At 40.3% G+C, this 13795-nt stretch overlaps 1 protein-coding gene across 4 annotated transcripts; it reads left to right on the top strand.

The window, feature by feature from the left end:
* The first annotated feature begins 109 nt into the window (after positions 1-109).
* LOC131139272 (phosphorylase b kinase regulatory subunit alpha, liver isoform) lies at positions 110-12799 on the top strand. 4 transcript variants are annotated; one of them, XM_058088695.2, is made up of 32 exons: positions 112-372; positions 466-555; positions 1782-1940; positions 3368-3415; positions 3513-3681; positions 3754-3836; positions 3908-3988; positions 4095-4193; positions 4274-4420; positions 4514-4567; positions 4778-4900; positions 4974-5069; positions 5603-5710; positions 5796-5874; positions 5951-6085; positions 6149-6258; positions 6335-6479; positions 6776-6854; positions 6949-7100; positions 7178-7348; positions 8252-8355; positions 8450-8586; positions 8665-8827; positions 9612-9691; positions 9767-9845; positions 9907-10036; positions 10111-10212; positions 10758-10876; positions 11226-11279; positions 11937-12170; positions 12258-12458; positions 12522-12799. In XM_058088695.2, exons 2-32 carry the CDS (start codon positions 478-480, stop codon positions 12693-12695), a joined length of 3693 nt encoding a protein of 1230 aa, XP_057944678.2. In that variant the 5' UTR covers positions 112-372; positions 466-477; the 3' UTR covers positions 12696-12799. The 4 variants fall into 4 exon arrangements, with proteins under 4 accessions (XP_057944674.2, XP_057944680.2, XP_057944678.2 ...); XM_058088699.2 differs by lacking the exon at positions 11226-11279 and adding an exon at positions 10964-10987; XM_058088691.2 differs by having other exon boundaries at positions 110-372; positions 5951-6258.
* Positions 12800-13795: the final 996 nt, after the last annotated feature.

Below are 13795 nucleotides of genomic sequence, written 5' to 3'. Positions count from 1 at the left end.
ACAAATATATATGTCCATTTTAAAATCGTACTGAGTTGCTTTTTGCATGAACAGGCATTTAACGTCAAACCATTTGGGTTAAAGGGCAAGTTTCTGTTGGGAATGCTTCCATAAACATTTGGTGGTACAGGTGTTTAGCGCCCCCTGTGGGCATATGCGTGCAACTACATGCAGACACTATTTTTCAGAATGGACTATCAGCTTGGCTCTGTGTACATCAAACCAAGCGACGCTTTCTGTGACTTAACGTGACGTGTTTACGGTGTGTCAAAAGCTTGTGTACATTTTGTGAGCGACTGAAAAACCGCCTGGGTGTTAGCAAGCGTCGCTAGGCAAAACCTCTGCGCGGGGGACTGAGGCTTTGACTGCAGGGTGGGCAATCAATGCTAATGGATCGTTTTTGTACAAATATTGAATTCATATGCAAAGCAAAAACATATAGCGAATTGACGTGTGCTTGTGCAGCCAACAGTGAGGATGAGGAGCCGCAGTAATTCGGGAGTGAGGCTGGATGGATATGCCAGGCTGGTCCAGGAGACTATCTTGTGCCACCAGGTCAGTCTGCATATGCAGGGTTTGCTTTCACATACATTTAACACCTCAAGTTGAGCTACACTGAATTGTAACCAACATATTGTACAGTTAAATTGGTTATTGATAAATGATAAATGCAGGATGAACCGATTTTTTCGTTTTAATTCATAGAAAAAATATATAATCACAGATTAAGGAACAATGCACAATCCTACAGTGTGCATTTCATGTCTAATGAATGAAAGTATAGGTATAATTCCTAAAATATGCAAATATATCACTTGAAAAGTAAGGTACACATTCACAATCGAATACATTTTATAAAAAAATATTCCTTTTTAGTTGACAGGAGTACAAATTTCTCGAATATGACCTCCATTGGTGGTTCTAAAATCCATCTCAACAAACTACCTCAACCTCTACATTACCAGTAAAAGAAAAACTACAAATATTTATATTCATTTTTTAGGTACAAAGTCCCAGGCTAAAATAATAAACGCCTGTGAAATGTAAAAATGGGTCACAAAACAGAATATAAAGACAATGACAACAACTATGTGGACTCTGGTTTCACTTTCAGGGACTAAGTTTGCATGTTGTCTATTACAGTTCAGTGGGAAGTGCATAGAAACAAACATGGACAAAGGTCACCTCCAGCATAGATTGAGGCCCTAACTGTGTACCTTTATCTACCAGCTCACTTAGTAGAAGCACGTTCAACATGTGTCGAGACCAGCATGGCCACAGTCCACTATTTTGTTACTGTTGAGTGTTTTGTGTTTCTTAAACCATGCTATGAATTATCCTCAGTTCAAATGGAATATTCCCATGTCACTATCATAGCTGTCAGTATTTGCAAAATATGGGAAATGTTTGATAGTGGAGAAAATGCAGAAAATTCCACAAGGAAATACAGCTGAATAGGTGCAGATTCTGGAAGAACTAGAATGTTTTCTGTGCTGGTTATTGTGTGTAGCTGTTCTATCGGAGTCCACAACTCAATACAAAGGGCCAAAAAATGAGCAAAACAGGTCAGCCTTTAACATTCGTGTTGAGAAACAAAATGCTGATCAAAAAAGCCAAAATGAATTTGTTGCTACTTCACCATTTTACTGCTGTGAGCTAATGGGATAATAAACCTTTCAGGGAACTTCCATATCTTCTCTTATGTGGATTAAAGCAGCCGGACATTCATCCATGAGATTCAATTTGACAAATTGAATAACGTGGGTATGTGTGTGTTTCAGAACCCAGTGACGGGGCTGCTGCCTGCCAGCACCCAGAAGAAGGATGCCTGGGTGCGGGATAATGTGTACAGTATTCTAGCTGTGTGGGGGTTGGGCATGGCTTATCGCAAGAATGCAGACCGGGATGAGGACAAGGCCAAAGCCTACGAATTGGAACAGGTGCTTGTTATGGAGAGCTGTACCCTGTCTTTCTGACTCACTTTTAAGGATGTTGGCTTTAATGTTTGTGTTTAATGTATGGCTAATGTACTTCAGTAGGAATAAACACATGTTGTCGGTACCATGACAAAATGAAATATGAATAAAAGTCAGTCTTTAATCTGTGCCTACATTACATAGAATAAAAAAGTCTACTGTTGGAAAACATACATTCTAGTAAAGTAAACGTAAAAGTAAGAGTTTAATGCTGCTTAACCCTTTGCATAAGTGGGTCAAAAATGACCCGGTCAGGTTGTTTTCTTGAAATATCTTCGTAATTAAATTTTTTTTATCATTTCATATTCCAGGTATTCCTCAAAAATCATGTTTTTGATATCATGCCGTTCACATTTTTAACTTACCTTTTATACATTTTAAGAATTTTGTTTTTGTGTTACTACCTCAACCTTCCATAAGTGGGTCAAAAATGACCCGGTCAGGTTGTTTTATTGAAATATCTTCGTACAGAAAATGTTTTATTTCATATTCCAGGTATTCCTCAAAAAAACATGTTTTTGATATCATGCCGATCACATTTTTAACTTATCTTTTATAGATTTTAAGACATTTTTGTTTTTGTGTTACAACCCCAACCTTCCATAAGTGGGTCAAAAATGACCCGGTCAGGTTGTTTTCTTAAATATCTTCGTAATGAAAAATTGTTATCATTTCATATTTCAGGCATTCCTCAAAAAACATGTTTTTTATATCATGCCATTCACATTTTAAACTTATCTTTTTTAGATTTTAAGAAATTTTAGTTTTTGTATTACTACCCCAACCTTCCATAAGTGGGTCAAAAATGACCCGGTCAGGTTGTTTTCTTGAAATATCTTGGTAATGAATTTTTTTTTTATCATTTCATATTCCATGTATTCCTCAAAAAAACATGTTTTTGATGTCATGTCGTTCACACTTTTAACTTATCTTTTATAGATTTTAAAAAAATTTTGTTTTTGTGTTTCCACCCCAATCTTCCATAAGTGGGTCAAAAATGACCCGGTCAGGTTGTTTTCTTCAAATATCTTTGTAATAAAAAATTATCATTTCATATTCCAGGTATTCCTCAAAAAACATATTTTTCATATCATGCCATTCACGTTTTTAACTTACCTTTATGCAACACACAATGGATGCTCAATTGTCTATTGTTGTACGGGGTCATTGATGTAAAAAAGTGAAAAATTAAGATGTTCCTAACGTGAAATCATTCTTGTGTGGTCCTAAATATAATACTAAATATCATACAAGTGATTATTCCTAACCAAAATGGCAAAATTGGCATAAAAAGGCATTGATTCTAGTATGGGTCATTTTTGCCCCACTTATGGACGAGTGTAGGGTCCAGTCACTCATGCATCTAAGGGTTAATGGTGTCTTTTTGTCAGAGTGTGGTCAAACTGATGCAAGGACTTCTACGTTGCATGATGAGGCAGGTAAGGAAGCCATGTCTGTGTTTGCATGACTTCTAAACATAACCCTGATATCTTAATGCCATTTACTGTTGTCCTATAAATAAATATGTGTCTTCAGGTTGCCAAGGTGGAGAAGTTCAAACACACTCAGAGCACCAAGGATTGTTTGCATGCCAAATATGATACTCCCACCTGTGCCACTGTAGTTGGAGACGACCAGTGGGGTCATCTTCAGGTGGATGCCACTTCAATTTATTTACTGATGCTGGCACAGATGACAGCGTCAGGTAGGCAAGTCGCTGTGAGTTTGCATTTTTATAATAATTTGGGCTTCAGTGTTCTCTTGCGTGTACATACAGGTCTTTGTATCATCTCAAACATGGATGAGGTAGCTTTTATCCAAAACCTGGTCTTCTACATAGAGGCTGCATACAAGGTTGCGGTAAGTAAGCATCAGAGATTGGGAAACGAATTTGAAGGATTCAGTTTGAGAGTCATTTGCCCCCTTTTTAGGATTATGGCATGTGGGAGCGAGGTGACAAAACCAATCAGGGCATCCCTGAACTCAATGGTAGCTCTGTCGGAATCGCTAAGGTATTTAAATTAAAATTCAAACTCACACTTGACTTCATTGGGTACATCTGCACAATTTCATGAGATCCAATAAGAGAGAAGATTAATTGTCTTAATGGTCTTCAAGGCAGCTCTTGAGGCTATCGATGAGCTGGATCTTTTTGGTGCCCATGGAGGCCCAAAGTCGGTTATCCATGTTCTTCCTGATGAAGTGGAGCACTGTCAGGTACAATGTGCTTTCTAAACATGTTGAAAGATTACAGGTGTGTGTGTTTGTTCTTCATGTCTCTGCTCTATGTTCTTCAGTCCATTCTGTGCTCCATGCTACCCAGAGCTTCTACTTCCAAGGAGATAGATGCTGGTCTTCTGTCTGTTATTTCTTTCCCTGCCTTTGCAGTGGAGGATGCTGACTTGGTGGCCATCACCAAGTCAGAAATCATCAGCAAATTGCAGGTACCCTTTTAGAACACAAAACTCCCAGTAGCTTTTCTTAACATTTTAAAGCAATTGTTTCACCTATTCTAATAACCTCTGCTTCCATATCAGGGACGATATGGCTGCTGTCGCTTCATTAGGGATGGATATCGTTGTCCTAAAGAGGTCAGAGGCCATGGACTTTTTTTTTTTTTTTTTTACACATCACCTACTGTAATGTAGGTTGTGTAGCTGAGAGACAGGTCTCAATATGATGCATTGCAGTTCTACACCATTTCAAACAATAAATATCCTGTTAAATTCATACCTTAGCTGACATTGTCACTGACTTTTCAACACTGTTCTGTTCTGCTCGGTTGTCATCTTTTCCTCCAGGACCCATCCCGGCTGCATTATGATCCTGCTGAGTTGAAACTGTTTGAGAATATTGAATGTGAGTGGCCGGTGTTCTGGACTTACCTCATTCTTGATGGTATCTTTACAGGAGACCAAGTGCAGGTAAGGTAATGGAGCATCTTTGCCGTATTGATTAGCTGCGGATGTACAATTTGACACAATTTGTTGTGTCCAGGTACAGGAATACCGTGAGGCACTGGAGTCTGTTTTGATCCGAGGAAAAAATGGCATCAAATTACTGCCTGAACTTTATGCTGTACCAATTGACAAGGTACGATGCTGTCATCACCGTGGCAGCATCACATTCTGTTTCTAAGTGGTTTGCTGGTTTAGTCTTGATATCATTTCCTATAATGAAATAAGGTGAATCTTTTTTAAAGGGATTGTAGTTTCACACAGATAGGAGACATGGTGTCTCTGTGTGGAGTTTCCATGTTCTCCTCGTGCATGTGTGGGTTTTCCGGTTTCCTCCCACATTCCAAAAACATGCTAGGTTAATTGGCGACTCCAAATTGTCCATAGGTATGAATGTGAGTGTGAATGGTTGTTTGTCTATATGTGCCCTGTGATTGGCTGGCAACCAGTCCAGGGTGTACACCGCCTCTCGCCCGAAGACAGCTGGGATAGGCTCCAGCACCCCCACGACCCTTGTGAGAAAAAAGCGGTAGAAAATGAATGAATGAATGATGAAAATCCTCTGCATATAATTACAGTGTGTTTTGCATCTAAGGTGTCTTTATAATGTGACAAATGTGAGTCAAGCTTGTGATAAAAATCGAATAATGAGAGTGTATTTTGTGGCAGGTGGACGAGGAGTACAGCAACCCCCACACAGTGGACAGAGTCGCCTTGGGACAGGTACCTCACATGTGGGGACAGTCACTTTACATCCTGGGCTGCCTTCTTGCTGAGGTAGATGATCATATAAGCCACTTACTAACTCAAATATGTACATTCTAAACATATGGTTAAGTTCTACGTTTGTTTGTCTCGAAAGGGCTTTTTGGCACCAGGAGAGATAGATCCTCTCAACAGACGCTTCTCTACCAATTTCAAGCCAGATGTCGTTGTACAAGGTTGGTTTTCAGAAGAAGGTACCGCAAATGTTACTTTGGAGATCCAAATTTATAGAGTATGTCCTGTTTGCGTCAGTTTGTGTCTTAGCAGAATCAGAGGACATCCAGAAGTTGTTGAGTGATCATGGCATCAAGGTCCAGATGTTGTCTGACGTTCACCCTATTAGGGTTCTGCCTGCTCGCATCCTGAGCCATGTCTATGTCCGACTGGGTAATGACTGTAAATGTAATAATGCATGTGGGTGTGTGCTGTTAACTTGGTCTCGTGCCACAGGGAATTGCAAAAAGCTCAAATTAAGTGGGAGGCCTTACAGACATATTGGAGTTTTGGGAACATCCAAGTTTTATGAGATCAGAAACCGCTCTTATATATTCACCCCTCAGGTACTACCATCTTCTTTAAGATAAGTCTAGTTAACTTTTAAATGTGATGCTCACAAGCTTCTCTTCAACTCACAAGTTTCTGGATCAGCATCATTTCTACTTGGCCCTCGACAACCAGATGATTGTGGAAATGCTGCGGACGGAGGTGGCCTACCTCTCCTCCTGCTGGAGAATGACAGGACGGCCCACTCTGACCTTCCCCATCACCCGCAGTATGCTTGGTAAGAGTTTCTTCATTAACTTCATCCAACAAAAAAAATCACTTACAAATTATGGATGTTAAAAGATGCTGTTGTCGAGCTAAAATGAAAAAATAAAATAAAAGTCTCACCAGGGTGGCACTTTAAAAAGCTTTAGATTGGTGCAGCATTTGGGGCGGAATACTTGGCAGGGTGAGATGGGTTTGAGGCTTTTTCGTGAGGAAAAAGTGGTAGAAAATGAATGAATGAATGAATTTTTATGCATTTTTTTTTCTTTACAAATGACATATATAGTATGTGTTTGTCTTTTTTCCTAGTGGAAGACGGCAATGCAGTTGATCCGTGTATCCTGGCAACACTCAGGAAGCTGCAGGATGGCTATTTTGCTGGAGCAAGGTCTGATCCCTCATGTTACACACACGGGGGCCAATTCTGCTGAGTTGTTCTTGTAATATGTCAAACATTTAACGTGAATGTGCCTTAACTTCAGGATGCAGATGTCGGAGCTCTCCAGTCTGCAAAACACTTCCTTCCACACTCGCCTCAGCTTCTTGGATGAAGAGAATGATGACAGCTTGCTTGACGAGGTTAAAGAAGACGATAAAGACTATGGTGAAGAATACAGCAACTGTGAGCCTTTGGGTATGGAATAAGAAGGCAAATATTACAACTGTCATTTCTGTATGAACACTCTGAACGAGTGTATTATGTCATTCCAGATGGCTCAAACAACATGTTTGACCAGTACCTTACTGAGCTTCTCCACAGCACCACCACCCGATGTCATCTTCCTCCTATCCAGAGTGGGCAGCACCACGTGTTCAGTGCTGAACACACCACCAGAGATATCCTGTCCTTTATGGCCCAGGTTCAGGGTCTCCATGTGCCCAGTGAGTTTATTTGCAATGTTCCATTATAGTGCTGTCAAATAAGTCATAAGGCCTAATCATGCTATAAATATTTTCTTGATGTTCAATAGACGGATAACAAATATTTTCAAATGAATTTAAGTTACTTGTTGGGATCGTTTTTGCCTGGTCGTGTCACTTGTCACTAGGCGAAATTCATAGTGGTCAATCATAATGCCCAATAATGTAAATTGGTTTATGCCAGTTGCATCCACCAGGCATTTTCAATGGCAAACTAGGTGCACTGTAAGGATTGTACATGTTTATTCTACACAGGGATTTTGCAATTGCATTGCTGCACTACAGCAGCTAGTTTAGTGTTGGCACTGCCTCCATTAGTAAGCATCATTGGTATTCGTCAGGGAGGGCATCCGGAATATCAAATGTCAAGCCAAAATCAGTATACGGATCAAAAAAATCCACTGTGGCGACTCCGTAATCAGGAAAAAAAAGCCGAAACAAACAAACAAAAGCTATAAATGTATTTATATTATTGAAATATTTTACTATTTTGTTCAACTTGCATGTTGCAAAATTCTGTAAAAATTAAGTCTGGTTACAATACATAATACAATACACAAACAATACAAACAATATCCAGTCCTAATGTGCACATAACGATCAATAAAGCAGAATCAAGCAGTTCAGAAATCTGATATGCTTTTTAATTTAATAATCTACCAGCTGTTATTTCACTAACATTTTAGAAAATATTAGTTTTAAAATATTAATATTTAATATACATTTTTAAACTTTGTCTTTTTTATTTTGTCTTAAAGAATATTTTTTTTTTTAAATCCCAAACATTTTCTTGAAAAAGAAGGGTGATCTTATATTCAGGTTTGTCTATTATAGTGAATACAGGTACCTATTTATGTTTTTCAGAGTCTTCCATGTATCTTCCTGTTACCCCTCTCATGAACAAGCACCGCAAATCTCTCAACCTGCTCGAGGTTCCTCAGCCTGGTCCACATGGACTACAGCACAAAGTAAGTGTTTTTTTTTTTTCAATATGTTTCTGCTGATTTCATCCTGGTGATTTTGCTTGTGCATACCACCTTTTTAACATACATAATTCCCAAGTCTCGCAGTGCTGCTGATCTTCACCTGCCTCGAGATGCCCAGGGCAACACTGACTTTGCATCACTGGTGAGGCAGCTGAAGGAGTGTCCCACTCTGCAGGACCAAGCGGACATTCTATATGTCCTCTATGTGATGAAGTATGGAAAACTAACTCAAGCGTGCATACACTGTTTACCTGTATTTTGCATAACAAGCTGTTTTGTGCTGCTAACCAGAGGAGCTGATTGGCTGGTAGAGCTGTCAGGTCCGGGCCAGGGGGGAGTGAGCGTACGTGCTCTGTTGGAGGAGTTGTATGTACAAGCTGGAGCTTGCAAGGAATGGGGTCTCATCAGATACATTTCTGGAGTACTACGCAAAAGAGTGGAAGTCCTCTCTGAGGTCAGTCCGAGGGAAAAACAAAGTCATTTCAAGACGTAGCCATCATTGTCTCACTCGGGCAATCACTTAGAAGCAACAGTGATCGTCAGTGAACTTTCAATGTTAGTGCAGACATGCCAACATGTACTCATTTATAGTACTCAACATGCAATATGATATGTATGCTCTTCAGTTTGTTGCATTTTACTGATTTCAGATTCAGGTACAGTCCGTACAGTACAGATAAATAAATGCAGCATTTCAAATCTGGGGGACGTGAAAACATTACCGTCACTTAGGGGTGGGGCATGACAGAAAATAATTGCGAACCACTGCAGTAAGATGAGTTGGTATGCTTGAGCAACACGATTAATGCAAACAGACATTAAAGGGGACCTATTATGCTCATTTTTCCACCCTTTGTATTGAGTTGTGGACTCATATAGAGCAGCTACACACAATAACCAGCAGATTTTCCAGAATCTGCACCTATTCCAGCTGTATTTCCTTTCATTTGTGCTTCCCTCCGAAACCGTCTGTTTTAATTTTAATCCACCCATGCCCCGCCTCTGGGCATGCCCACTCCGCTGTGATTGGTCACAAGCCCAAAGTGCTTCCTAACTATGAATGTACCCCACTTTCTCATATAGTGGGTATAGGAAGTGATAATGAAGTGTTTAACACAAGACTACAACATCGTAACTACATTTATAGGTCAGGAAAGTGGAAAAAAGCACAATAGGTCCCCTTTAAGACATGAATGAAATGATGTTTCTCAGTGTGAGTGTGTATGTGTGTCGTTCAGGCCTGCACAGATCTTATTTCTCATCACAAGCAGATAACAGTGGGTCTTCCTCCTGAACCCAGAGAAAGAGTCATCACTGTGTAAGTCGACAGAATTTGTGCCCCAAAGGTGAAATTAATGAAAGACAGCAACGACTTAACTTCTGTGTTTTGCAGTCCTCTTCCTCCTGAGGAACTGAATTGTCTCATCTATGAAGCCAGTGGTCAGGACATCAGTGTTGCTGTGCTTACACAGGTGACTCATGTCATGACATGTTATGGTTTTTCTTCATTTTAAATATACCTTGATCCTACAGGAGATCATGGTCTACTTAGCCATGTATGTGCGCTCCCAGCCTGCCTTGTTTGGAGACATGCTCCGACTCAGAATAGGACTCATCATGCAAGTGATGGCCACTGAGCTGGCTCGCAGCCTGAGATGCTCTGGTAGGAAAAGGAGCCTGCTTCCAATTACAAAGACAACAAAACACTCATTAATTAAAGATGTAATACCTCTACAGGGGAGGAGGCCTCTGAAAGTCTGATGAGCCTGAGTCCTTTTGGCATGAAGAACCTGCTGCATCACATCCTCAGTGGCAAGGAGTTTGGGGTGGAAAAAAGCAGTGAGTGAGAGGCAATCTAGAGTGACTTTATAAAAACAGAAATATTGGACAATTTTGTTCAATTTCACTTAACTTATATAAATATCTTTATAGAGGACCCAATGGCATGATGACCAAAACATGTAGCAATACAAACGTGGACAAATAATAGGGAGCTTCTCACACTAGCTGCACAAATCTTTAGTTACGCCTAATGAGATTAATTAATTCAGAAATTAATTCTGAAGTTCATCCGTCAATTTTTTTCTACCGCTTGTCCTAAATAGGGCCACAGGTGTGATGTTTTTGGGTGATAGGCGGGGTACACCCTGTACTGGTCGCCAGCCAATCAGAGCACATATAGACAAACAACCATTCACACTCACATTCATACCTATGGACAATTTGGAGTCGACAATTAACCTAGCATGTTTTTGGAAACCGGAATATTAATGAGTTCAGTTCATTGAATTATTGGGTCCTGCTGTGTTTGTTGCGTTCCTATGATGTAATTTCTTACCCTTCTGCTTTATAGTGAACAAAGACATATTTTCTGTGTGTATCAGTGCGGCCTATCCAGTCAACAGCCACCAGTCCTGCCATTTCCATCCATGAACTAGGACACACTGGAGCCACCAAAACGGAGCGTTCAGGAATACACAAACTCAAGAGTGAGATCAGACAGGTGTGACGCAGAACATAAATGAATGGGAAATCATAGATTTTAAAGTTAAATGTGACAAATAACTGTGTTTTTTGACTCTGGTTGCAGTTGGATGACTCTCGGCCACTCAGTGTGGGTTTGATAACGTCTAACGTGGTCATATGTAACTTCACCCACATGCTATTTTGACGTGGCATAGTGCACTACAGCTCCATGACCTCTCTCTCTCTCGCTCTCTTTCGTCTGTACGGGATCATTTCAGCTTTTTGTACCCTGCTGGGTCGTCTTTCATTCATCACAGGTCTCGCACGATGCATGAGCTCGTCTCAGGATTTCATGTCATGTGTCGTTCTTGTGCATTTGTACATAGACCCTCAGCGGCGGCTTCTCCACATGCAGCAATGTCACTTCGCCGCGCTCCACGGTAAAACCATTTCACCTCATCTGCTTTAAATCAACTTTTCTCATTTACTCATCTTCCTTCAAAGAGCATATGGTCTAATTTCTACACTAATTTCTGCCACAGCAGCTGGAATTTTAGATTCACTTTTATTAACCCTTATGCCGTTTCTTATTACTGAAAAAAAACAATGTTTCCTGGCATAGAAACAGGAGTTCAGAACATTCAAAGAGAAATTCTCTCATTCCTTGAATTAGTGCTTTTAGGGAATTAAAAAAATGGAGCGATTGATTATGATCTGTAATTAATTCATCGAATTATTTAAATGTATGATCTAATTTCTACACTAATTTCTGCCACAGCATCTGGAATTTTATATTCACTATTATTAACCTTATGCCGTTTCTTATTACTGAAAAAAACAATGTTTCCTGGCATAGAAACAGGAGTTCTGAACATTCAAAGAGAAATTCTCTCATTCCTTGAACTTGTGCTTTATGGGAATTTTAAAAATGGAGCGATTAATTATGATCTGTAATTAATTCATCGAATTAATCTCTGTTTTTAACCACCCAAATCACCTCAAAAATGCAGAGAAAATCACTCAGCTCTAAATCAGTAAAATAACTGATACACTGCAATTAGCCTCATTAATTATTAATACAATATGGACTCTCACAGAGGTGCAGCAGCCCCTCCACCCCGAGTGGGATGTTGTCCCCAGTGGGCTCTGGTGCAGGTGACGGACAGCTGCACTGGGAGGAGAGGCAAGGCCAGTGGCTGAGAAGACGCAGGTTGGATGGTGCTATCAACAGAGTACCGATGGGTTTCTACCAGAAGGTGTGGAAGATCCTGCAGAAGTGTCACGGTCTATCCATTGATGGCTACGTGTTACCCTCTTCTACTACAAGAGAGGTAGCTGTCCGTTCATTTCTAATACAAACTCAACGCAAGATACTTTCTAATGTCTCTGCTTGGATAAACTGTCTGCTCACTTTGTAGATGACAGCAAAAGAAATCAAATTTGCAGTGCAGGTGGAGTCTGTTCTGAACCATGTCCCTCAACCAGAATACAGACAGCTGCTGGTAGAGACTTTGACGGTTCTCGGCCTGGTAGCGGACGTGGATGTTGACAACATTGGTGGCATCATCCATGTGGACCGCATCCTACACATGGCTAACAACCTCTTCCTCAGCGACCAGGTACTGCTATATGACGTAAATCAACATCACATGTTCACTGAATTCTTTCTTCCACTCAACCAGAAATCCCACAGCGCCTGTGAGTATTTCCTGGAAAAGGATCCAGCAACAGGCATCTGCAACTTTTTCTATGATAGCGCCCCCAGTGGCCGCTATGGCACCATGACGTATTTATCCAAAGCTGTGATCACCTACGTCCAGGACTTCCTGCCGACTACCAGCTGCATGATGCAGTGACTGACTCCACTCCCACTGATAATCAATAATCAGTGATATCAGTGATTATTATTATGTATTTTAATTGGGTGCACAAGGCGGAATGTGGGATTTTCTGTAATTTACACAGGGTCAAAATGATACATATATGTTCAAATATTCATTCATTCATTTTCTACCGCTTTTCCTCACGAGGGTCGCGGGGGTGCTGGAGCCTATCCCAGCTGTCTTCGGGCGAGAGGCGATGTACACCCTGGACTGGTCGCCAGCCAATCACAGGGCACATATAGACAAACAACCATTCACACTCACATTCATACCTATGGACAATTTGGAGTCGCCAATTAACCTAGCATGTTTTTGGAATGTGGGAGGAAACTGAAATACCCAGAGAAAACCCATGCATGCATGGGGAGATCATGCAAACTCCACACAGAGATGGCCGAGGGTGGAATTGAATCCTGGTCTCCTAGCTGTGAGGTCTGCGCGCTAACCACTCCCCCGCCGTGCAGCCCATGTTCAAATATATGTCAAGTTATATATATACTGCATATTTGAAACAGTACATATATTTTTGATGTGTAAATTTGAGAAAAATCTCAAATAAATTCAACTTGTGCACCCAATTCTTGCTTTTAAAAATAAATGATCATATTTAATTGATCACTAGTGTGCCACCCTGTATTGGATTGAGTGTTTTGCATGATTGAATTGTGCATATGCTAGTGTTATTGGTGTCAATATAGTGATGCAATTGATTCATCTAAAGTTCTCATGTTTTGTTTTTCATAGTTAACACAAAGACACAAAATTAATTGAGTGGAAGCTGCCACAGTCTTGTGAGCTAGTGCTTAAACATAATAGGAGTTAACTACTATTATTGACTTGTTTTTTCATTGTGGCAAAAATAGTTAACTACACAGATGCAGCAGTGCCAAGTAAATCACAGTAAAAGTATCACAGTGTACTTGTAATACAGGCACACCAAATTACTCTGAAAAGTAATTGACTCAATAAATAAACAGGGTAAAATTTTAACCCCTACGATGGTAGACCCAAAGTTACGCCCTTGACCAAAAGGGAAAGTACACAGCCAGCCCATGTTATGGTATGGTATTTTG

This window comes from Doryrhamphus excisus, linkage group LG13 (assembly GCF_037039965.1).
Source record: "Doryrhamphus excisus strain RoL-2023G ecotype Guam linkage group LG13, RoL_Dexc_Guam_v1.1, whole genome shotgun sequence".
Lineage (NCBI taxonomy): Eukaryota > Metazoa > Chordata > Actinopteri > Syngnathiformes > Syngnathidae > Doryrhamphus > Doryrhamphus excisus.
This window is presented reverse-complemented; position numbering and strand designations above follow the sequence as displayed.